This window comes from Palaemon carinicauda, chromosome 3, assembly GCF_036898095.1.
Source record: "Palaemon carinicauda isolate YSFRI2023 chromosome 3, ASM3689809v2, whole genome shotgun sequence".
NCBI classification, from domain to species: Eukaryota; Metazoa; Arthropoda; class Malacostraca; order Decapoda; family Palaemonidae; genus Palaemon; species Palaemon carinicauda.
The window spans coordinates 174388487-174413486 of record NC_090727.1 but is presented as its reverse complement, the minus strand read 5'-3'; the positions used below and the strand labels follow the sequence as shown (position 1 = coordinate 174413486).

The 25000-nt window shown below is 36.3% G+C and overlaps 2 protein-coding genes across 2 annotated transcripts in view; both read right to left on the bottom strand.

Moving 5' to 3' along the window:
- LOC137638787 (uncharacterized protein DDB_G0286299-like) overlaps positions 1-25000 on the bottom strand; it is a 281890-nt gene that overhangs the window by 163624 nt on the left and 93266 nt on the right. The window lies entirely within an intron of this gene.
- The window catches only part of LOC137638879 (uncharacterized), a 24623-nt gene continuing 23314 nt past the window's right edge, over positions 23692-25000 (bottom strand). Inside the window, exons 4-5 of the mRNA XM_068371286.1 lie at positions 24685-24937; positions 23692-24320 (exon numbers count right to left, since the gene is read on the bottom strand). Of these exons, the coding sequence (XP_068227387.1) occupies positions 23824-24320; positions 24685-24937 (750 nt within the window). The 3' untranslated portion in view covers positions 23692-23823. The remainder of the gene's footprint in view (positions 24321-24684; positions 24938-25000) is intronic.

Below are 25000 nucleotides of genomic sequence, written 5' to 3'. Positions count from 1 at the left end.
TGAATGGGTCAGGGACTATTGTTTTCTATCTGTTGAGTTATTCCTTCTTGGAGAGAGAGAGAGAGAGAGAGAGAGAGAGAGAGAGAGAGAGAGAGAGAGAGAGAGAGAGAGAGAGAGAGATGTGGGGGCAGACTCAGGTATAAAGTTATTGAGTTTCCACTTAAGTAAACCTAAAATGGAAATAAAATTGTACATTGCAAGGTGTTTGTTCTTTAGGAATATTGATACCAATAAGAATTTTCATGCAAAAAAAAGAGAGAGAGAGAGAGAGAGAGAGAGAGAGAGAGAGAGAGAGAGAGAGAGAGAGAGAGAGAGAGAGATATGAGGGGAATCAGTAATAAAGTTATTGAGTTTCCGCTTCAGTAAACCTAAAATGGAAATAAAATTTTACATTGCGGATGCATCGTAAGTGTTTGTTTTTTCGAAATATTGATACCAATAGGAATTTTCCTGAGAGAGAGAGAGAGAGAGAGAGAGAGAGAGAGAGAGAGAGAGAGAGAGAGAGAGAGAGAGAGAGAGAGAGAGAGAGAGAGAGAGAATCAGGAATAAAGTTATTGAGTTTCCGCTTCAGTAAACCTAAAATGGAAATGAAATTGTACATTGTAGATGCATCTTAGGTGTTTGTTCTTTCGGAATCAGGCTGTGAGCAAAACATAATTGAAGCTACTCACAGGTCTGGTAATTGCTTGGACCTCGGATACACTGACTCCCCTGGCGTTATAACCAGTAAGGTTGGTTCTCCAGTTGGGACATATGATCATGCCTTGATTTCTTTAGTAGTGAAGACTGAGCAGTCTGTCCCTGATATATCATACTCTTGTAAAATTTATATGAAATCCCAAGCAGATTGGAATGGGATTTTGCATGATCTTTTTTGCTTGAATTGGTCACAATTATATAGTAGTGTAGATCCTGTTGTCCCTTTGAATGAGAATCTAGTCAGCATAATTGATAGGCGTAATCCTTCTCGTGTGCTAAGGTACCGAGTGAAGGACAAACCGTGGTTCAATGATGATTGTAGACGTGCTTATTTGGAGAAGCAGGAGGCCTATCAGCTTTAGAAGGGTAACAGACCAGATTTGACCTGGAACAACTATACTCAGCTTCAAGCTTTTGCTCAGAGAGTGTATGCCTCAACTGGAAAGGAGGACAATTTAACCATAAAAGAAACCCTTTCTGGTACAACTCAGGAACATAAATGGTTGTCTACCCTTAAATCTGCACTCTTTGGTGTAGATGCAACAGTTCCTCCTTTACTTTAACCAGATGGCTCAGTCACTCACTGTCCAAAGGAAAAGGCAACCCTCTCGGCTGATGTTTTTGACAGTAAACAGAGTAATGAAAAACTTGAACTTCCTCATTCATGTTTTCCTGAGGCTAAACTAACTAGTTTAGCTTTTCGATCTCGTGAGATTAAAGCTCTGTTGATGGACCTTGATGCCTATGGAGGTGTAGACCCAAATGGTATTTTTCCTTTGTGTTTTATAAAGACAGCAGATTTCTTAGCCTCAAAGTTATTTGTTATTTTGCGCAAGTTAGCAAGAAGAGGAGCTTTTAGCACTTGTTGGAGAATTGGTAATGTTACTCCTCTATGTAAATGTGTTTGTGGTAGCTCAAGTCCCACTGATTACTGCCCAATTTCCATAACTCCCATATTATCTAAAGTTTTTGAACGTCTTCTGGCAAAACGTCTTAATAGGTTTGTTGAAGGTAATCATCTACTCCCTAGTTTGCAATTTGGTTTTCGTAAAGGCCTTGGAGCATGTGATGCTCTTCTTACAATCTACAATGCTGTACAGAAATCCCTTGATTGTGGCCAGGAAGTTCGTATTATTGGCCTTGATTTCAGCGCTGCCTTTGACCGTGTTAATCATGAGGCCCTTATTTTTAAACTGAAACAGTTGGGAGTGGGTGGGTAATTTTTTAGCATTATTATTGATTTTTTAAATAATAAATCTCAAAGAGTTGTTGTTGATGGGCACCATAGTGAGTATAGGAATGTGATATCCGGTGTTCCACAGGGTAGTGTTCTTTGCCCATTACCTTTCATACTATATACACATGACATGTGGTTTGGCCTAGAAAACAAGCTTGTTGCATATGCAGATGATGCTACTCTCTTTGCATCAATTCCATCCCCTGAATGTAGATTTTGGGTTGGTGAATCCCTTAATATAGATTTAGCTAAAATTAGTGTTGGTGCAAATTATAGGGTATGAAGTTGAATCCTAACAAAACTCAAAGTATGATTGTAAGTAGGTTAAGGACGGTTGCTCCTCAACATCCGGATCTCAGTCTTGATAAAGTTTCTTTAAATTTGTATGACTCTTTAAGAATTTTAGGTGTGATTCTCGACGGCAAATTTACTTTTGAGAAACACATCAGGTCTGTGTCTTCTTCAATTGCCCCAAAATTGGCTTATTGAGAAAGTCTTACAAGATTTTCGGTGATCAATCTATTCTGAAGAAGTGTTTTAATTCTTTCATTCTACCTTGTTTCGAGTACTGTTCTCCTGTCTGGTCTTCAGCGGCTGATTTTCATCTTAATTTGTTGGACAGAAACTTACGGTCTATTAAATTTCTTATTCCTGATCTAGATATTAATTTTTGGCACCGTCGTTCAATTAGTTCATTATGCATGTTGCATAAGATTTTTCATAACTCTGACCATCCTTTACATTCAGATCTCCCTGGACAATTCTATCCTGTTCGTAATACTAGGCAGGCAGTTAATTCTAATAGCCAGGCCTTTTTCATCATGAGGCTCAATACTACACAGTATTCTAGAAGTTTTATTCCAGCTGTTACGAAGTTGTGGAATAATCTTCCTAATCGGGTAGTTGAATCAGTAGAACTTCAAAAGTTCAAAGTTGGAGCAAATGTTTTTATGTTGACCAGGCTGACATGAGTCTTTTTATTGTTTATATATGACATATTTGTTTTTGACGTTGTTAATAGTTATTTAGGACATATCTGTTTTGACGCTGTTACTGTTTTTAGAATGATATATTGTTAATTTATTCTCATCATTTATTTATTTCCTTATTTTCTTTCCTCACTGGTCTATTTTTTCCCTGTTGGAGCCCTTGGGCTTATAGCATATTGCTTTTCCAATTAGGGATGTAGCTTGGCTAGTAATAATAATAATAATAATAATAATATTGATACCAATATGAATTTTCTTGAGAGAGAGAGAGAGAGAGAGAGAGAGAGAGAGAGAGAGAGAGAGAGAGAGAGAGAGAGAGGAGAGAGAGAGAGAGAAGGGGGGGATCAGGGATAAAGTTATTGAGTTTCCGCTTCAGTAAACCTAAAATGGAAATAAAATTGTACATTGCAGATGCATCGTAGGTGTTTGTTCTTTCAGAATATTGATACCGATAATAATTTTCATGCTCGAGAGAGAGAGAGAGAGAGAGAGAGAGAGAGAGAGAGAGAGAGAGAGAGAGAGAGAGAGAGAGAGAATCAGGAATAAAGTTATTGAGTTTCCGCTTCAGTAAACCTAAAATGGAAATAAAATTGTACATTGCAGATGCATCGTAGGTGTTTGTTCTTTCAGAATATTGATACCAATAATAATTTTCATGCTCGAGAGAGAGAGAGAGAGAGAGAGAGAGAGAGAGAGAGAGAGGAGAGAGAGAGAGAGAGAGAGAGAATCAGGAATAAAGTTATTGAGTTTCCGCTTCAGTAAACCTAAAATGGAAATAAAATTGTACATTGCAGATGCATCGTAGGTGTTTGTTCTTTCAGAATATTGATACCAATAATAATTTTCATGCTCGAGAGAGAGAGAGAGAGAGAGAGAGAGAGAGAGAGAGAGAGAGAGGAGAGAGAGAGAGGAGAGAGAGAGAGAGAGAGAGAATCAGGAATAAAGTTATTGAGTTTCCGCTTCAGTAAACCTAAAATGGAAATAAAATTGTACATTGCAGATACATCGTTGGTGTTTGTTCTTTCGGAATATTGATACCAATAATAATTTTCCTGCGAGAGAGAGAGAGAGAGAGAGAGAGAGAGAGAGAGAGAGAGAGAGAGGAGAGAGAGAGAGAGAGAGAGAGAGAGAGAGAGTCAGGAATAAAGTTATTGACTTCCCACTTCAATAAACTTGAAATGGAAATAAAATTGTACATTGTAGATGCATCGTAGATTTTTTTCTTTCGGAATATTGATACCAATAAGAATTTTCCTGTGAGAGGAGAGAGAGAGAGAGAGAGAGAGAGAGAGAGAGAGAGAGAGAGAGAGAGAGAGAGAGAGAGAGAGAGAGAGAGAGAGAGAGAGAGTGTGTTAGTGAATGTCAAAAAATAAAAAAATAGAAAAAGACGATGAACATTACAGTTATGAATATTAATCAGTGCGAATAACAAATATTATTTTTCAGAAATTTTGTTTCAGTTATGTTTTTGGCTCAGTTTTTATGGAAATACATATAACCTTTTTCCGCCATGAATAATTCTTTCTTTTATTAATGGCGTCCTGAACTCCATATAAATCGTTATGAAAAAGTAGTAGAAAGAATTAAATGAGTAAATTAGCAAGTGAACATATCAGTTTAAAGGGTGTTAAAGAGGAGGCACATTGAAGGACATTTGAAATAAAAGGAAACTAGAAGTCTCCCCATGTTGTTGGTTGACTCGAGTGTGTGTGTATGTGCGTGCATTTATTTTGTGTAACGTTACGCTATTGAATGAATAAATGAATATGGTAATTGATTAGAATCCTCAGTTGTAGTTATGTCGTAAAAGTGAAATTTGATATTCCTTTTATTTCAGTACTGTCTGAAGTTCATATGTATGCGTGCATTGTATGCTGTACATGATACATGCATACATTCGCACAGACATGTATATTCAGAAAATGCATCAAACTATATGTAGATTTAAGGTTAGTAATAAACAAATTCAAAGGACATATGCATTTTTTATATTCGTTCGCATAATATTGATTAGGAGATAAAGTTCATCTCTGTTATGTTTCAAAATATTATTTATTTTACAAAACCGTTTCTAGATTTAAGCTCGATTACTTGTTCAAAGTCAGACGAAGGCTTGAACAGGAACAAATAGAAAGCGCAAGGTAATGTTCAGCTTTGGGTAAAGTTTCGAAACATGGAGGATTTCCTCATAGCGGAAAATGAAAGCGGAGGAAAGATAAAAGATAAGAATAATCCGCTTTGGAAACAAAAATACATACAGGGTGTGTTCGATATAAAAGCAGTTGTGACAAACCATTCATTTTCATTTTGAAGAATATAGATAATATTTGTAAAAAAGAAAGAAAAAAAAACAGTTTTTGCCACAGTGATAGTTATAATGATCATAATCAAGGTCTAAAGATCTTGATTTTAAAAGTATTAATCCTGTAATAACATTCTTTCACAATTTTTTTAAAAGCATGCATTTTTTCACAAAAAAAATGAATTAAAACAAATGCTCCTATTTCGTAAATTGAAATGCTTTTTTTTTCTTTAGAAAAACTTCTAACATCAACTCCAAAAAATAATTTTGTGAAGAAAACAAACATGTATTTCACACACACACACACACACACACACACACACACACACACACACACACACACACACACACACACACACACAGAAGCTAAATCCTCCCATCAGGTAAATTTAAATCTTTCTTTAAAAAACTAATTTAACTTGAGAAAATAAAGCCCAAGACGACGAAGGACCGGAAAGTCTCAAGTTCAACATGGCACGTGGAGGCAAAATGTCAACTTCTCGACTTCATTATGCTAAGTACACACAAACCTTCCATTTGAGCCCGGCGTTCTTGCAAAGAAAGAGCGTAAGACAAATAGAATTAAACTTAGTGTTGACACAAATCACAACAGCTTTCCCGCTCGGCGGTGTTGTGAAGTCGAGCTCTTGTTGGAGGAGTTCGGGACATGATAACCTCGGTTCCAGAGCTTGCGTGTAGGAAGGAGGTGAACGAAGCGTCCCATGGTAGTCCAGTATTTGAATAAGAATATCTGAGATTTGTTACAAACTAGAGGAAAAATACTGTTTGGATCTACACCTCCATAAACATCAAAGAGCTTCAAAAGTCTTAATTTCACGGGACCGAAAATATAAACTAGTTAATTTAGCCTTAGCAAAACAGGAATGAGGAAGATCGAGTTTCTCATTACTCTGCTTACTGTCAAACACATCGACCAAAAGGGTTACCCTTTCCTTTGGATAGTTTTAAGTGAAGGAGGAACTCTCAAGTCTACACCAAAAAGTGGAAGTTTGTGTTTCTGGGTCGTAGCAGAATAGGTTTCTTTTAAGGTCAGATTGTATTCCTTTTCTGTTGGAGCATAAACTCTCTGAGCAACATATTTCAGCTAAGTATACAGTACTTATTCCAAGTCAGATCTGATCTGTTACCCTTCCAAAGATGATAGGCCTCCTGCTTCTCCTTTTAAGACTGTCTACAGCTGGGTGCACTGTTGGGAGGTAGACTCGTATTGATCCGATACCTTGTAAGCCTCGAAGGAGTGCCGAATGGACCTTCTGTATCTCAACAAGTCTTCTGGGATGGCGTCGACAGGCCCGTGCTCCTTTATTTGACTCAAAGGGACGCTTGTTCCTATTTCCCGCTGACTTGATTGAATGGGGGTTGGTATCGAATCACGTTCCTTGTGAAAGGAAGTCCAAGCAGTGCTTTATTATTCACTACACATTAATGGAGGTATTAATAAGGTGTACCTTTTTCGCATCATTTTGGACTTTTGCCCACTTTTAACCCTTCAACATTTCCCTTTGATGCACTTCGGAGCTTATACCTTCCCCGGACCTAGCGCTGGGTCTCAAGGCCATAATTCCATAAGTGTGCATGTAAGAAATAGATGAAGGGAGATGTATTACACAGTTGGTTCGTGCGTGATGTAGCAGTTACAGAATGACTGGGTCAGGGACTGTATTGTTATTTATCTCATGAGTTATCCCTTATTAGGAACAAAAAGTTTAACTTTACAAAGAAAAAATGTACCTTGATATAAATTTATTCGCAGTACACCCTTTTCCAATTTGTATGTAGACTGACATAAGCCACTTTCTTTAACTCGAGTGGCGGCCTGGAGAGAGCGTTTGATGATACTAATCCCCTTCATGCTTCGTAATCCCCCCCTTTAGTTAGCACAGGAATTTCTGGGAGAGTAGATTTTTTTTCCATATAATATGTTGATAACCTTTTTCTAGCGGAGAGAGAGAGAGAGAGAGAGAGAGAGAGAGAGAGAGAGAGAGAGAGAGAGGTCTCAAAGACTTTTTAGTCCATATGCGGGAACTCCATTAGCTCTTGGATAGAGCAAATTAGTTTAAACGTTTAGAGTTTTTATGATCTTGTCTAACCTAATCGGTTACCGTGTTACTGTTTACTACATTTGCTGGAAGGCTGTTCCATGTATTTACTATATTGTATGTAAAGAAATTGCCACATGGAATGGAGTGGTGTTTTATCTTTTCAAATCCAGTTTATATGCGTTACCTCTGGACTGATTTGTGCTAAGCGTAAATAGATTGCTGCTATTCCTTTAAGAATTTTATATGCCTCTATTAGCTGTCCCCTAGTCGTCGAGTTTGTAGATCTAATATGTTCAGACGTTAAATTCCCTGGTATATCCAAATTGTCTCGGTGTTGGAACTACTGTAGTTTGGTGGCCCAAGCTTGAATTGATTCCACACACACACTCACACACATATATATTATATATATGTATATATGTATATATACGAGTATATATATATATATATATATATATATATATATATATATATATATATATATATATAAATTAGCAGCCATTGCCTGGCCCTCCTTGTATGGAGAGGGGTCTTGGGCGCTGATCATATGTAATATGGCAAGACATATCATGAGAAAGACAGACTATAGATGGATATTAAGAATAACAGAATGGATCCCTAGAAATCACAAAAGAAGGAAGAGAAGAGGATGGATTGAAGAACTAAGAAAATTTGCGGGTGTAAAATTTCATAGAATGATCTTGAACAGACAGCAATGGGAGGTTATTTCTAATCCCTTTGTACTGTAATAGACTAGCAACGCCTGATGTGAATTATAGTGACGATAATGCCTTTAACCAGGACCCACTATGAGTCTCAGTGGGTTCTGCCTATAAAATTCAATTTATATACTGTATATATATATATATATATATATATATATATATATATATATATATGTGTGTGTGTGTGTGTGTGTGTGTGTATGTGTGTGTGCTTGTCTGTGTTTGTATGTGTGTGTATATTTGTGTGTTTGTTTGGCTGTACGTGGATATATATATATATATATATATATATATATATATATATACATATATATATATATATATATATATATATCTATATAGATATATATGTATATATATATATTTATATATATTTATATTTATATATCCACGTACAGCCAAGCAAACACACGCATATACACACACGCGCGCACGCACACACACCCACACACACACACACACACATATATATATATATTATATATATATATATATATATATATATATGTATATGTATATATGTATATGTATATATATATATATATATATATATATATATATATATATATATATATATATATATATATATATATATATATATATATATATATATATATATATATATATATATATATATATATGAACAAATAGATAAAGGAGAGAAAAAGAGCGGGAGATGAAATGAAATTGACGTTTCACGAATCCCGAAGGACGTATAAGCATATCGATTTGTGACAGCGTTGACCTTCGACGCGAGGGAACAAGAGATTTTCTAACGGGGTTTGGTGGAGGGCGTTGGGGGTCTGGGTGTTCCTCTACGGCTACGCTCTCGCATCCCGTTCGCTACGTGGCATCACTAATATTCATGTTTTCTCAACTGGAAACTGGGAGAACGCTTCCCCTTTGTATATATTTTCTCAAAGTAAAAATGCATCGGTTCTTTACCCGTATGGTACGAATAATACACTCCTTGGTTCTCTACCCGTAACAGTACGAGTAATATAGTCCTTGTTTCTTGTTGCTTTTGCTAGTAACCAGCTGAAAGCATTATCCTAAACTCATTTAACTCGTGTCCCCAAAATCAGACAATTCTTCTACGACATATATTTTGCCTATTGACATATACATATGTTTGAGGTCCTTAGTTTAAAAGTTTAAAGGTCGCTCATGAATGGCAGAGGCAAGGGTCAGTGACAACGCCCTATCAAGCAGGACAATGCCCTAGAGACTGACCATATTACATATGATCAGCGCCCAAGCTCCCTCTCCACACAAGCTAGGACCAAGGAGGGCCAGGCAATGGCTGCTAATGACTCAGCCGATAGACTTATAGGCACCCCCTAAACCCCCATCCTTAGCACACAAGGACGGTGAGGTTGCAGCGACCAAAGGAACTAACGAGTTTGAGCGGGACTCTAACCTCAGTCTGGCAATCACCAGGCAAGGGCGCTACCACCAGGTCATCACAACCCCTAACTTTATTGATCCCTCCCCCCAAAATAAATATATCAATTATGCCCATTGACGTATATTGTAGCTAGACAGATGGAAATACTAGAAGGGGAACACTCAGGAACAAAAAATCTTGTGATTACATGGCCATCCATCTTCATTGACTGAGGTAATGAATCATTTTCTGTTACGAAAGATATCTATAATTATCCCTAATTTGCAAGATTCTTTCCTAATGACAAACTGAGTGTCGTTTTCTTCCTTTCATCTATGAAGGTCATTGCTAATACGGATAACGAGGAATGCCAGTATTTATTGTTTGTCCTATAACTCTTGACTTAATTAGCAACTGTTTGCAACATCATAAGTGTTGCAATTTCTAATGCAAGCGCTGTACTCCTACTGCTAAACAATCTTCTGCTGCAATTATATGATGCAACATTTCCAAAATGTGTAGTCGCACTTCTCTTTTATCATTACAGGAAAATCGGAAAAATTTTCTCATACTGGAAATATTAACAATAAAATAAACAATTGACAAATGGAAAGTTAGTTTCTCTGAATTAGCCTCTTTTTTTTTTTTTTATAATTCTAGCAAAACTGTTGTTGAATTACATGAATTTTGAGATGCTAGGCTTAAATGTAATATGCTACAAATTTTTTGAATACCATAGAAATCGCAGAAATCTAAAAACCAGCTTAGTCTTTTCATCCATTTCAATTCGGAAATGACCTAATGAATTGATATTTCCAATTAAACGTTTAATTGAAATATTCCATTAACGAAACTCTCGGCTGTATTCACTATTGCTACAACGTTCGTTATCAAGCAACGGTCGACTGGCTGGAAATGATTTCTCTGTTGCAAAATGTGACGTTCGATAACCAAAACTATCGTTCACTTGTGTAAAGGCTCGGGAAGAGACGGATTAGAAAAAAAGAAAAAAGAGAGTTGAAATGCGCATCACTCAGGTTGAAAAAGTAGTGAAGAAGAATTACTGATCCGAATGTAGGTCCAAATTCGGAACGTATTCTTATCAAAATCTAATAATAATAATAATAATAATAATAATAATAATAATAATAATAATAACCATAGATGTTTAGCTACACTCGCAAGACTAATTTGAGCACGCTTTCCTATATTTGTGTTTGTGTAAGTATAGTAAAGGCTTAGGAATAACACGACCCCACTGCCTAAGTTTGGGGTATACTGTATATATATTTATATATGTATATACTGTATATTTATTTATATACACACAATAATATATTAGTTGAAATGTGAATGTGACAGTAACCATTGCGTTTTATCCCTGGAGCCACTCCATGTTTCATAATTTTTTTTTATATGTATGTATGTATGTATGTATGTATGTGTATCCCGACATCTTGACTTGAGAGAGAGAGAGAGAGAGAGAGAGAGAGAGAGAGAGAGAGAGAGAGAGATGAAAATTAGTTAACCGCGATAATACTTTGAACGCTTGAGGCCAAATCATCTTGTTTCTGCCTCGTAATCAAAGTTTGATGACTAAAGCATCTTGGAAGGGTTAGAGGCTTATTACGACTAAAGCGTTGAAGGACAAGGTATCAAGGCGGGCAAATAATTAAATTCAGGGTTCCATCTAAAAGGTATGAGCAGCAGACAATTTAATATATCATTATTATTATTATTATTATTATTATTATTAATTATTATTATTATTATTATTATTATTATTATTATTATTATTATTACGTGAGGCAAAGAGGTGGGGTCAGGGATTAGGTCATTCATATGAAGAGAATAAGAAGAATTTTTGGAAAGAAGTGAAGAGAGTAAGGAAGGCTGGCGCAAGAATTGAAGAGACAGTGAAAGATGGAAATGGAAGGTTGTTAAAAGGAGAGGAGGCAAGGAAAAGATGGGTGGAATATTTTGAAAGTTTACTGAATATTGAGGATAATAGGAAGGCAGATATAATTGCTGTTGCAGGTGTTGAGGTGCCAGTGATGGGAGATGAGAATGAGAGAGAGATTACAATAGATGAAGTGAGGAGAGCACTAGATGAAACGAGAGTAGGAAAAGCATCTGGTATGGATGGTGTGAGAGCTGAGATGTTGAAGGAAGGGGGTGTGACTGTACTTGAATGGTTGATGAGATTGTTTAATATGTGTTTTGTGTTGTCAGTGGTACCAGTAGATTGGATTTGTGCATGTATTGTACCACTATATAAGGGTAAGGGAGATGTGCATGAGTGTTGTAATTCGAGAGGTATTAGTTTGTTAAGCGTAGTTGGAAAAGTGTATGGTAGAGTAATGATTAATAGGATTAAGGATAAAACAGAGAATGCAATCTTAGAAATACAGGGTGGTTTTAGAAGAGGTAGGAGTTGTATGAATCAGATTTTTTCAGTAAGGCAGATATGCGAGAAATATTTAGCAAAAGGTAAGGAGGTTTATGTTGCGTTTATGGATCTGGAGAAAGCGTATGATAGAGTTGATAGGGAAGCAATGTGGAATGTGATGAGGTTATATGGAGTTGGTGGAAGGTTGTTGCAAGCAGTGAAAAGTTTCTACAAAGGTAGTAAAGCATGTGTTAGGATAGGAAATGAAGTGAGTGATTGGTTTCCGGTGAGAGTGGGGCTGAGACAGGGATGTGTGATGTCACCGTGGTTGTTTAACTTGTATGTTGATGGAGTGGTGAGAGAGGTGAATGCTCGAGTGCTTGGACGAGGATTAAAACTGGTAGACGAGAATGACCATGAATGGGAGGTAAATCAGTTGTTGTTTGCGGATGATACTGTACTGGTTGCAGACAGAAGAGAAGCTTGGCCGATTAGTGACAGAATTTGGAAGAGTGTGTGAGAGAAGGAAGTTGAGAGTTAATGTGGGTAAGAGTAAGGTTATGAGATGTTCGAGAAGGGAAGGTGGTGCAAGGTTGAATGTCATGTTGAATGGAGAGTTACTTGAGGAGGTGGATCAGTTTAAGTACTTGGGGTCTGTTGTTGCAGCAAATGGTGGAGTGGAAGCAGATGTACGTCAGAGAGTGAATGAAGGTTGCAAAGTGTTGGGGGCCGTTAAGGGAGTAGTAAAAAATAGAGGGTTGGGCATGAATGTAAAGAGAGTTCTATATGAGAAAGTGATTGTACCAACTGTGATGTAGGAATCGGAGTTGTGGGGAATGAAAGTGACGGAGAGACAGAAATTGAATGTGTTTGAGATGAAGTGTCTAAGGAGTATGGCTGGTGTATCTCGAGTAGATAGGGTTAGGAACGAAGTGTTGAGAGTGAGAACGGGTGTAAGAAATGAGGTAGCAGCTAGAGTGGATATGAATGTGTTGAGGTGGTTTGGCCATGTTGAGAGAATGGAAAATGGCTGTCTTCTAAAGAAGGTGATGAATGCAAGAGTTGATGGGAGAAGTACAAGAAGATGGCCAAGGTTTGGGTGGATGGATGGAGTGAAGGAAGCTCTGGGTGATAGGAGGATAGATGTGAGAGAGGCTAGAGAGCGTGCTAGAAATAGGAATGAATGGCGAGCGATTGTGACGCAGTTCCGGTAGGCCCTGCTGCTGCCTCCGATGCCTTAGATGACCGTGGAGGTAGCAGCAGTAGGGGACTCAGCATTATGAAGCTTCATCTGTGGTGGATAATGTGGGAGGGTGGGCTGTGGCACCCTAGCAGTACCAGCTGAACTCGGTTGAGTCCCTTGTTAGGCTGGAGGAACGTAGAGAGTAGAGGTCCCCTTTTTGTTTTCGTTTCATTTGTTGATGTCGGCTACCCCCCAAAATTGGGGGAAGTGCCTTGGTATATGTATGCATTATTATTATTATTATTATTATTATTATTATTATCATTACTGTAGAATGCGGCATGAAGAGGCAAACCTTGATGAATCGGAGTTAGGAGTGTTTGTGAAAATGCAAAAAAAAAAAAAAAAAAGAAAAAAAAAAGATCTGACTGATTGCAATAATTGCAGAGGCATCACACTTACGTCAGTTGTCATGTATATATATAGTATGCTCATACTAAGGGGACTAGAGAGAGTGATTGATGAAAAGCTGAGATGAATAAGCAGGATTTCGAAAAGTAAAACTTGTACTGAACAAATTTTCATTTTAATACATGTGGTACAGTAATGTGTACAATAAAAAAATCCACTTTTGATGACATTTGTGGACTAAGATAAAAGCTTTTGATTGTGTGCACCGGCCAGTTTTGTTGAGAGTCCTGAGTTATTCTCAAATATGTAAATTTGATTAAGTCTGTCTGTTCACGAGCATAGCAAGTGCAAAGTTAATGTTAGTGGAGTCCTATCAAATGAATTTCCAGTGAGCAGTGGGGTACTCCAAGGAAATGTGTTGGCACATATTATGTTGTTTTTCCTCCTCATGGATTTTGCATTGCATAGAATGGTTGGGGATGGTGGAGAATGATTGGACTGGATTGATAACAGGAAATTAGCGGACCTAGAATATGCTGATGACGCTTTCCTTATTAGCAGAACACCACAGGACTTGCAATGTTTGCTCACCAGAATGCATGAAATATCACATAAGGTTGGACTCAAGATGAAAAGAAAGACAGGGACGACGAGACCGGAATATGCAATGGAAGATGAAATATCATTGTAAGGAGAAAGGATTGATGAGGAACAATTATTTAAATATTTAGGAATTATGATCTCTAATTCAAGGTATTTAGAATTGGAGTTTAATGAAAGATTGAAAAAAGTAAATCAGACAATGGCTAGGTTGAGTAAAATTTAGAAATAAAATCACCTGAAAATACATATAAAAATCAGGCGATATATCAGTTTAGTGAGATTGATGTTACTGTATGGACATGAGTCGTGGTATAACAATGAGACACTATCCAACAGATTTTGTAGATTTGAGAACAAAGCCCTCAGAAGATTATTGGGAGTTAAATAGCAGGACAGGATTATAAATGACACTATAAAAGATTACTCGAGTGACATGTGGATGTGATCCTGATGAGGGGTAGATGGAGATGGTTTTTGCATGCTCTTCGCCCTCCCTAAGAGAGATTAGTTCACCAAACTTTCAGCTGGGCTCCACAAGACACTAGAAGAATTGGAAGAGGACTATGAAGCGTGAAGTAGGAGATGATGAATGGAGAAATATTGATTTAAAAGATCAAGGTTGAGACTACTGGTGAAATCTATCCAAGGCCTTTTGCGTCAATAGGTGTAGGAGATGATGATGATGATGATGATGATGATTATTATTATTATTATTATTATTATTATTATTACTAAAGAATGATTATTTATCAAGGATGAAACCAATTAAAGGTGTCTGAATTCAGTTCCAGTTTCATCAGAATAGTTGCTGAACAGAACGTCAGCTGGGCAAACTCAACTACCCACTGTGGTGTGCAACCACAGCAGTAGTTTCCCCAGCAATCAGCTTAAACTCAAGGTCCCAGGCTGGGACTGATCTGCTGCCATGCTAATGCTAGGCGAATACATTACCACTGTACTAGTCAAGAGTCTTAAAATGTTTTTTATTTTAACTAAGATGTATTTCATCGTAAAAATATGCTTTGCTCTTGTATCATACATTTAGTAGAAACATTTTTAACAAGTACACAATATATCAATTATTTTATGTACGTATATCGCCCATTTATTATCAACATCTTTTATATCAGTGTATTGCATTTATACCCTCTGCTTAAATAGCAGACTTAGCTATGCCATATCAATTAGTCGTTACGTAATTCGGCATTATTTTCTGTCGGGTGTTTTTTTTTTTTTTTTTTTTTTTTTTTTTTTTTTTTTTTTACGTCTCATATTCGTTCGTAACGTATAACTAAGTATTGCTCCATTTTGCCTTCATTTACATCACTCAAAATAAAGATTCGCCCTTAACGTATGCTGAGTATATTTTCAGCATACCTTTTCATAACGAATCATGAGCTGTATTTATCATAATTTATACATATATCAGTTATTCTGTCATCGGGTATATCTTGAGTATACTCTGTGCTTATGTTATACATTTATTATATTGACTCTCAATTTTATGTATGATACTAGTTATTAAGTTCTAGACAAGTTTGAATTTTTATAAAATGTAGTTTACTCATTTATTTTTATCTAACTATTGTGAGAGAAAACTCAAACAGCAAAACTTTATTTAGATTTGCGGGTTTTAACCAGTCTGAAACAATAAAAAGCCTTGTCATATAATACTATAACATAAAACAATATAAGATTCGTTTTTTTTCGAGAATTGACATGTCCTAAATAATATACCTCAATGGCGCTTACTGAAAAAAATGGTCTCTTTACTCCTTTTAAAAAATATTTATTTTACAATTTCATGAAGAGAGACCCTTTGATATCTTTACAGACAAAGGTATCAATCACTCATATAAAACAACATTTGTTAGCTTTGATAGTACGGATTACACTAAAAATCGAGCTGATGTTTCCATGGGGATGAGAAAATCACATAAAACACAAATCGTGGTAATAATATACGCTGACCTATTTCCCTCCGTCCTTGTGGGGATTCGATTGCTACTAAACACCACAATTCTGCCTTGATTTGATATCGTATAAAGTATTGCGTTAGTCTTTGTTGTTGGATTGCCTATTGCAGCGAGGAAAGGACGAAGGAATATTCTTGGTCAGTAAGTTCCCTTACAAGGTTTTCTAATTCGTTTGATATTGCATAACCAGAATAAAAACAGGAATGGATAAGTAGTGAACGTAAAGTTGTTTACAAAAGTAGGAAGAGAGTACGAAGTTATAATTATTATTGTTTATGTTAATACCTCCGCCAAAGAGGTAATGAAGTCGAGTCGGTTTATCTATTTATTTGTCAATGTTTCTGCGTGTCTGTGGACAGGATTACGTCAAAACTGGTTGATCTTAGGTCACGGACAACCTCATTAAATTTTTGAGAGTATCCGAATCCGGATTCTACTTCTGGATTTACATTTTTCACCACTTTAAAGATAACGTCAAAACAAATTGATGGATTTTGACGAAATTTCCATCGCAGATAGATCTTAGGCCATTGACGACTCTATTAACCTTTTGGCGGAGGTCAGAAATCTCTGATTACTTTTGTTATATTGTGTTTTCCTACCTTACCTGAAGGAGAGTTTCTTCTCTTTACTTTATGGCCAAAGGTATGTTTAGTCTGACTTGGTTTATTTAGAAACATTAACATTCTTAGTCTTTCTTTCTCTATCTGGAAATGTTAAATTAAAATGAGAATACTTGATATATCAGTTAAGCCATTTGAAAGCAATTTATGTTTTAGGATTAATAAGCCTGTCTCTCTCTCTCTCTCTCTCTCTCTCTCTCTCTCTCTCTCTCTCTCTCTCTCTCTCTCTCTCTGTTTCTTCCCTAATTCCTGAAATTTTGGAAATCAACAGTTCATGGTCCTTTGCTTTTCATCTTTGTCTTCTAATTATTTTTCTTTCTTCCTCTAATTGTTTTTTTTTAAACTTAAACTTTTGGATTTAGTCAAAACACTCATTATACCTTGTTTAATTTTGTGTTCCTGAGTGTAATACTTGTTGCATTACGTATATATGGCGTTTGATTGATATTGGTAACATACTGTACACACGCACATTTTAAAGGTTCAATGAAGTAATGTGACCTAGTGCTACACCACTTACCTCATGTTTAGTAGGCCACGATTCTTTCCATGTTTATCTATCCTTAGGCCATCTAATTGTTAACCTCACTCTTGGGGGATAATTAGGAAACGGGAAAACTGTATCCATCTATTGTGTGTGTGTGTGTGTGTGTGTTTGTCGAGCAATAACATAAATCGACATTCATACCTTACCGCCTGAACCGGGAACGAAGCCATTGTTTAGAAAAATAGTCTTTACTTTATACACACACACACACACATATATATATATACAGTATATATATACATACATATATATATATAATATAAATGTATGTATATTTATATAATGTATATACAAGTGTGTGTATATATGCATTTACATATATAAATATGCGTGTATATATTTTGTTTCCTGATAAGACCCCAATCCTCTTTGGATGGGGTATTCAAAGTAGAATCGGGGCATGTGAGGAAACAAAATTGGTAATTGGAATTATGGATAAGATTCGGGAGTTACAGAAAGCGGTGAATGAATTTATGAAATATAATTTGGATATCTTGGCCCTAAGTGGAACACTTTGCAAGGGGATTGTTAAAAAATCTTAGACCAAGTAATTCGTATATCTACCCAGGAAGAACATATGAAGTTGGAAGAGAAGGGGTAGGAATGTTAATGACACTAAGAGAAAAAGAGGTATAACCAAGTGGAGAGCTGTAAATAGAATATTTTTACTTGCAAAGTTTAAATCAAAGCAGTACAATACGAGTATTATAGTTTGCTATGTACCAGCAAATGATTCCCCTGAAGAAAGGAAAGATGAATACTATGAAGAACTGCAGAGTGTAATAGTTGAGATCCCAGTGAGAGATTAAGATTTTGATTGGTGACTTCAATGCTAAAGTTGCAAGGAATAATCAAGGTATAGAGAATGTGATAGGTGTTGAGGGTCTTGGCGAAGTGGCAAATGAAAATGGGACACATTTTATAAGTTTTTGTTCAACAAACAATCTTGTTATTGGAGGTACTCTTTTCTAGCACATGGACATTACATGGACTTCACCATATGGCAATTACAAAAATCAAATAGATCACATAGCCATTAATAAAGAAAGAAGGACGACTCAGAAATGTAAGAAGCTATAGAGGTGCAGATATTGGTAGAAATCACCAGCTCCTCATTGCCACACTGAAATTAAAACTAAAAGTAACCAACAGAAATGTAGATAGAATACCTATGTTTGATACAGCTAAGTGTCTAGAGGGTGAGCACAGAGAAACTTTTGCAATTGAATGTAGGAATCATATTTGCAGTCTTAGAGACTTTAAGATACGAAGAGTAGACAATTAATGAAGACTGGTGTGATATTAAGAACATATATCTTACTGTTGCTAGTGAAACTTTGGGACATGCACTTACAAGGGGAAAACCATGGATATCAAATGATACTTGGGATATTATGAAAATGAGACAAAGACAGAATTGGTTGCTGAAAGTTTTCAGGAATTAATGAAAATTACAAGGGTGAGCATGGTGAGTATTCCAGTATTGATAGTGAAGTCAAAGGAAAAGCTAGGAATGACTGGAGAGAATATTTAGACAGGAAAGCAGATGAGGCTGACAAAGCTATTAATCCAGGGAGTGGCTTTGGTGTAAGAATTGCTCACCAAATTATTAATGAAATCTCTACAGAAGCAATGAAAAAGCATATTCTCATCAAAAAGAGAGAGATCTCTTTTAACAACAGAAGATGAAGAAAGGCAACGCAGGGATGGAACACTTTGGTGAGGTCATGAATAGGAGATATGAAGGGAATAATTTGATTGATATACCTAAATCTGAGGAAGACCTTGATGTGCCCATGAATAAATTCAATGTGTTTGAAGTTAAAGTTTTTTAAAAACTCGAGGAAACATCCCTATATATGATGAAATAACTGCTGAGATGATATTGGCCGAAAATGAAGCGACCCCCAGAATTCTTACAAGATTATTTTGTAGAATGTTGCGTGAAGAGGCAAAGCCTGATAAATGGAGCTGGGTGTGTTGGTAAAAATAGCAATAAAAGAGATCTGACTAATTGCAATAATTACAGAGGCATTACACTTAGTCAGTTGTCATGAAAATATATAGTATGCTTATTCCAAAGAGACTAGAGAGGAAGATATATGAAAAGCTTAGAGATGAACAAGCAGGATCTAGAGAAGGTAGAGGTTGTAATGACCAAATTTTCATTTCAAGACATGGTAAAGCAATGTCTAGAATATAGTAATCCACTTTTGATTGCATTTTTGAAAAGAATGGGACTATTGGGCAAGGCCGTTTGGGCGCCACCTGACATTGGGCACTGCAGTTTGGGCGCCATCTCATTTGGAAACAGGCAAACATTAGTTATAATTTATTTATGAATTCATAATCACAACTCTTTAAGATTCCTCAGTTCTTCTAATTTCAATAATCGTATTATTTCCCAATTTATATCTTTCATCTCTTCTAATAACACATTAAGGTCCTCTATCATAGACAAAGTCTTGCCATTGTATGTTGCAAGGTTCAGTTTCCAATGGTTTCCAGAGATTTTTAGCACCTCCGGCAGTGGAACGAAACTGGCAGCCATCTTGAGCAGTTGTTCCACTGCTGCTGGGAACTTGGGGCAGAGTCAGTGTTGTCGTAATTATATCGGAGGTTTGGTTAGTTCTCATCACCATGTAGTCCACCGTGGATTGGTGATGGTGGTAGATCATATATTTTATAAATGTGTATATACACCATTTTTCTGCACAGTAGCTTCATTCACGATTCATGAGGTAATGTGCAAACACCCACTGTCGATTTCTGTTATTGCTGTATATATACATATATATATATATATGTATATATATATATATATATATATATATATATATATATATATATATATATATATATATATATATCATCATCATCATCATCATCATCATCATCATCATCATCATCATCATCATCATACGCCTATTGACACAAAGGGCCTCAGTTAGTTTTCACCAGTCGTCTCTATCTTGAGCTTTTAATTCAATACTTCTCCATTCATCATCTACTTCGCTCTTCATAGTCCTCAGCCATGTAGGTCTGGGTCTTCCAACTCTTTTAGTGCCTTGTAAAGCCCAGCTGAACGTTTGGTGAACTAATTTTTCTTGGGGAGTGCAAAGAGCTTGCCCAAACTATCTCTATGTACCCTTCATCATGATCTCATCCACATATGGCACTCGAGTAATCTTTTATAGTGTCATTTATAATCCTGTCCTGCCATTTAACTCCCAATATCCTTCCGAGGGCTTTGTTCTTAAATCTACTAAATCTCTTGGAGATTGTTTCATTGTCATAGCATGACACATGTCCATAGAACACCGATCCCACTAAACTGATATATAGTCTGATTTTTATATGTAATTTTAGGCGATTTGATTTCCAAATTTTACTTAACCTAGCCATTGTCTGATATGGTTTTTTAACCTTTCACTGAACTCTATTTTTAAAGACCCTGTATTGACCCTGTATTGGAGATCACAGTTCCTAAATATAGCATGATTTTACCTCATATGATCCTTTCTCCTTCCAGTCATATTTCATCTTCCATTGCATACTCTGTTCTCTGTTTTTCTTCTATTTATCTTCACCCAACTTCGTGTGATATTTCATGCATTCTGGTAAGCAAGCATTGCAAATCCTGTGGTGTTCTGCTAACAAGAACAGCATCATTAGCATACTCTAAGTCTGCTAAATTCCTATCACCAATCCAGTCTAATAATTCTCCACCATCCCAAACTAGTCTATGCATTACAAAATCCATGAGGGGGATAAACAACATAGGTGACAACACATTCCCTCAGAGTACTCCACTGTTCACTTGAAGTTACTTTGATAAGACTCCATTAACATTAACTTTGCTCTTGCTATGCTCATGAACAGACTTGATCAAATCTACTCATAACGAGTGACGTAATTGTTATGCCTTTGTAATTATTGCAATTAGTCAGGTCTGCTTTGTTTGCCATTTTCACCAAACTTCCTAACTCATTCATCAGGTTTTGCCTCTTCATGCCACATTCTACAAAATAACCTTTTAAGTAGTCTGGGAGTCGCTTCATTCTCGTCCAGTATCATCTCGGCAGTTATTCCATCGTATCCTGGGGCTTTTCATCTCTTTAGTGTTTTGAGGATAGCTTCAACTTCGAACACACTGAATTCATTCATGGGCACATCAAGGTCTTCATCAGTTTCAGATATATCAATCAAATTATTCCCTTCATATCTCCTATTGCTAACCTCATTAATATGTTCCATCCCTGCTTTGCCTTTCTTCATCTTCTGTTGTTATAACAAATCCACCTCTCTTTTTGATGGGTATATGCTTCTTCCTCTTTGCCCCCAGTCGAGATTTCATTAATAACTCTCTGAGCAATTCTTACACCATAGCCATTTCCTGAATTCATAGCTTTGTTAGCCTCATCTTCTTTTTCTGTCTAAATATTCTCTCCAGTCATTCTTAGGTTTTCTTTTGACCGCACTATCAGTACTGGAATACTTAGCATGCTCTACCTTCTAATTTTCATTACATCCTCGAAAACTCTCGACAATATATTTTTATCTTTGTCTCCTTTTTATAGCATCCCAAGTATAATTTGATATCTGTTCCTTTCTCCTTGTAACTGCGTGTCCCAAAACTTCACTAGCAGTTGACTGATATATATTCTTAATATCACACCATTCTTCATTAATTGTCTGCTCTTCGTGTCTTAATGTATCTAAGACTGCTAATTGATCCCTACATTCAATTGCAAATATTTCTCTGTGCTCTTCTAAAAGTTTAGTTTTATGAATCCTATATATTCTATCTACTTTTCTATTGGGTGCTTTCAGTTTTATTTTCAATGTGGCAATGAGGAGCTGGTGATCACTGCCAATATCTGCACCTCTATAGCTTTTTACACTTCTCAGTGTCCTCCTTCTCTCTTTATTAATGTTAATGGGATTTATCTGATTTTTGTAATTGCCACATGGTGAAGTCCATGTATACTTGTGGATTTTCTGGTGTTGAAAAAGAGTACCGCCAATAACAAGATTGTTTGTTGAACAGAAACTTATGAAATGTGCTCCATTTTCATTTGCAACTTTGCCAAAACCCTCGGTACCTATCACATTCGCTATCGCTTGACCATTCCTTCCAACTTTAGCATTGAAGTCGCCAATCACAGTTTTCATGTCCTTCTTTTGGATCTCAGCTATTACACTGCAGTTCTCCATAGTATTCGTCTTTCCTTCCTTCAGGAGAATAATTTTTTTGGGCATAGCAAACTATAATACTCATGTTGCACTGCTTTGATTTGAACTTTGCCAGTAACAATCTACTATTTACAGGTCTCCACTTAGTTAATACCTTTTCTGCTCTTGGTGTCATCATTATTCGTACTCCTTCTCTTCAAACTCCATCTGATCTTTCTGAGTAGATATAAATATTGCCTTGGTCTAAAGTTTCCGTACTAATCCCTTTACAACGTGTTTCAGTTAGGCCAGGATCTCCAAACTATATTTCATAAATTAATTCTCCAATTGCTGCAATTTCCCAATCTATTTCATGGTTCTAACATTCCAATTACCTATTTTTAATTTTGCTTCAGTATTTATAAACCTGGAGATTCTTACCACCCTACTATGCCCGGGACTGGGGCCATTCTTTCATCTTCTCTTTTCATGACTGACTAAATCTGTAGAGGATTCATTGGCTATATACATCAAAGGATAGCCAGTTTCTTGTGATGCGCAGCCTATCTAACTAAGGCAAGTGACCCATGCCGGTCCATACTAATTCTAGTAAGATCAACCAACAGGCATCAGGAGTAAAAGCCGAAGGGACAGTTTGTCCATCGCCTTAAACTCCATCCGTCACTCTGCCTGCAGTGACTTCATCGAGATTTAGTGGGGCATTTCTTTCACATCCAAAGCTCTCATTACTCCACCAAGTTGCTCATCCGCTTATATGAGTATAACCGTTGGCAAACATGGATAACGATGATATACCGCCTAGCACACACACACACACACACACATATATATATATATATATATATATATATATATTTATTTATATATATATATATTTATTTATTTATATATATATATATATATATATATATATATATATATATATATATATATATATATATATATATATATATATATATATATATATATATATATATATATATATCCCTTTAAGGTCCACCCTAGGTTTTATGGGAAACTTTAAAAATTCCTTTTAGTATGTTGTAGTATTAGAAAATACAAGACCTTTTTATTCTTGTGTACTTTTAAAAATTTTTCCAAATTACCGAAATAATGGCATGCAATGAAGTATCCCATTTGGGTACCTTTGGCGAGTTTAGGCGGACCACGCTCATCCCATATGGGATCTATTGGACCATAACGGCACAGATTTTGAAGTTTCGCCCAACAGTTTTTTATAGTTCCAATGTATAACAGACAGTTTTTTTTATAGTTCTAATGTATAACAGAAACACATATATGGCTTAACAATTTAATTAAATAAGAAATACGTTACAAATACAAGAAAATACAATATTCAATAAATACAAAAATACTATAAAAATACAAAAATACTATGAAAATGCAAAAAATATATTAAACCTTACTCATAATTGATAAAATAGAAACATCATAAAACTTACTTTAAAATCTATTGAAAAAGAGCAAAAAAATTAATTAGAAATCTTATGGAATAAAGCAAAACAATTTCGATTTTCAGTGAGGCAAAGGGCCACCTTGCACTCCTCACACATCCAGCGAGACCTGTGGATGTGGCCTGCAGTTGAACAGAACTTGCAGGTCTGCCTCATGGTGACATGCTTTGGCATGTGTAGGGTAGGGGCATCCTGGCGTGACTCTACACTTGGCACAACTGCCCGTTGGCCCCTTTTGGGCAAAGTGACATCCCTGGTGCCAAGAGAATTCCTAGTAATCTTGAAGTTTGATGTCTTGAAACTTCTAAGCCAATTTGAGATATCCAGTCGGAAGTCCTCGTAAGGTTCCCTCAAGAAGTCTGGCTGTGGATGAATGAAGTCCGGTAGGGGCTGGATGTGAATGTCGTCCTTCTTCCATTCAACAACACGAGGCCTCTTAGGGTTAACCTCACCTTCAACTTCAACTTCCTCTTCCACAGGCATCTCCAGAAGGACAACAACATTGACCCTGCGAGCTGAAACAAGAATAAAGTAACATTAATGAAACAGTAAATGAATCATGTGTGCTGGGTTGTGTGCATGCATGTGTGTGCATGTGTATGTCAGTGACTATGCATGTGTATGTCAGTGAGTATGCATGTGTGTGCATCTGTATGTCAGTGAGTATGCATATGTGTGCATATGTATGTCAGTGAGTATGCAAGTACACAAATAGGTGTTAAAAATACCCATTGTTTACAAAAAGTTAAAGAGCAACACAATGAAAATAAATTTAAAGAGCAACTATTGTAACAACGAGACTTTTAAAAAAGAAAATTAAACAAATATCTCTCTCTCTCTCTCTCTCTCTCTCTCTCTCTAAGGATGTCTCATACTAACCTCTAGCATTGGGAGGGTCAAAGGCATCCTCCTGAGTAAGGCCTTCGTCAGGAACGTACGTAGGGTCGTCGTCATCACTGTCGACATCCAAAGGGCTCAGGTTGACATCACTTCCTTCAGCATCATTAGGGGCAACCCATGGTGTATGATCCTGAGTCTCCAATGCAGCGTTGCGATGCCCATAAAAGATATGGCCAGGAAACTGCAAGAAAAAAAAAATAAAATCATGTAATAAAAAAAAATATAACTTTTCCTAACAAGAACGTATCATTCAATACCTTGTAAGGTAATAATTTGTATGCACATGAGCCTAACA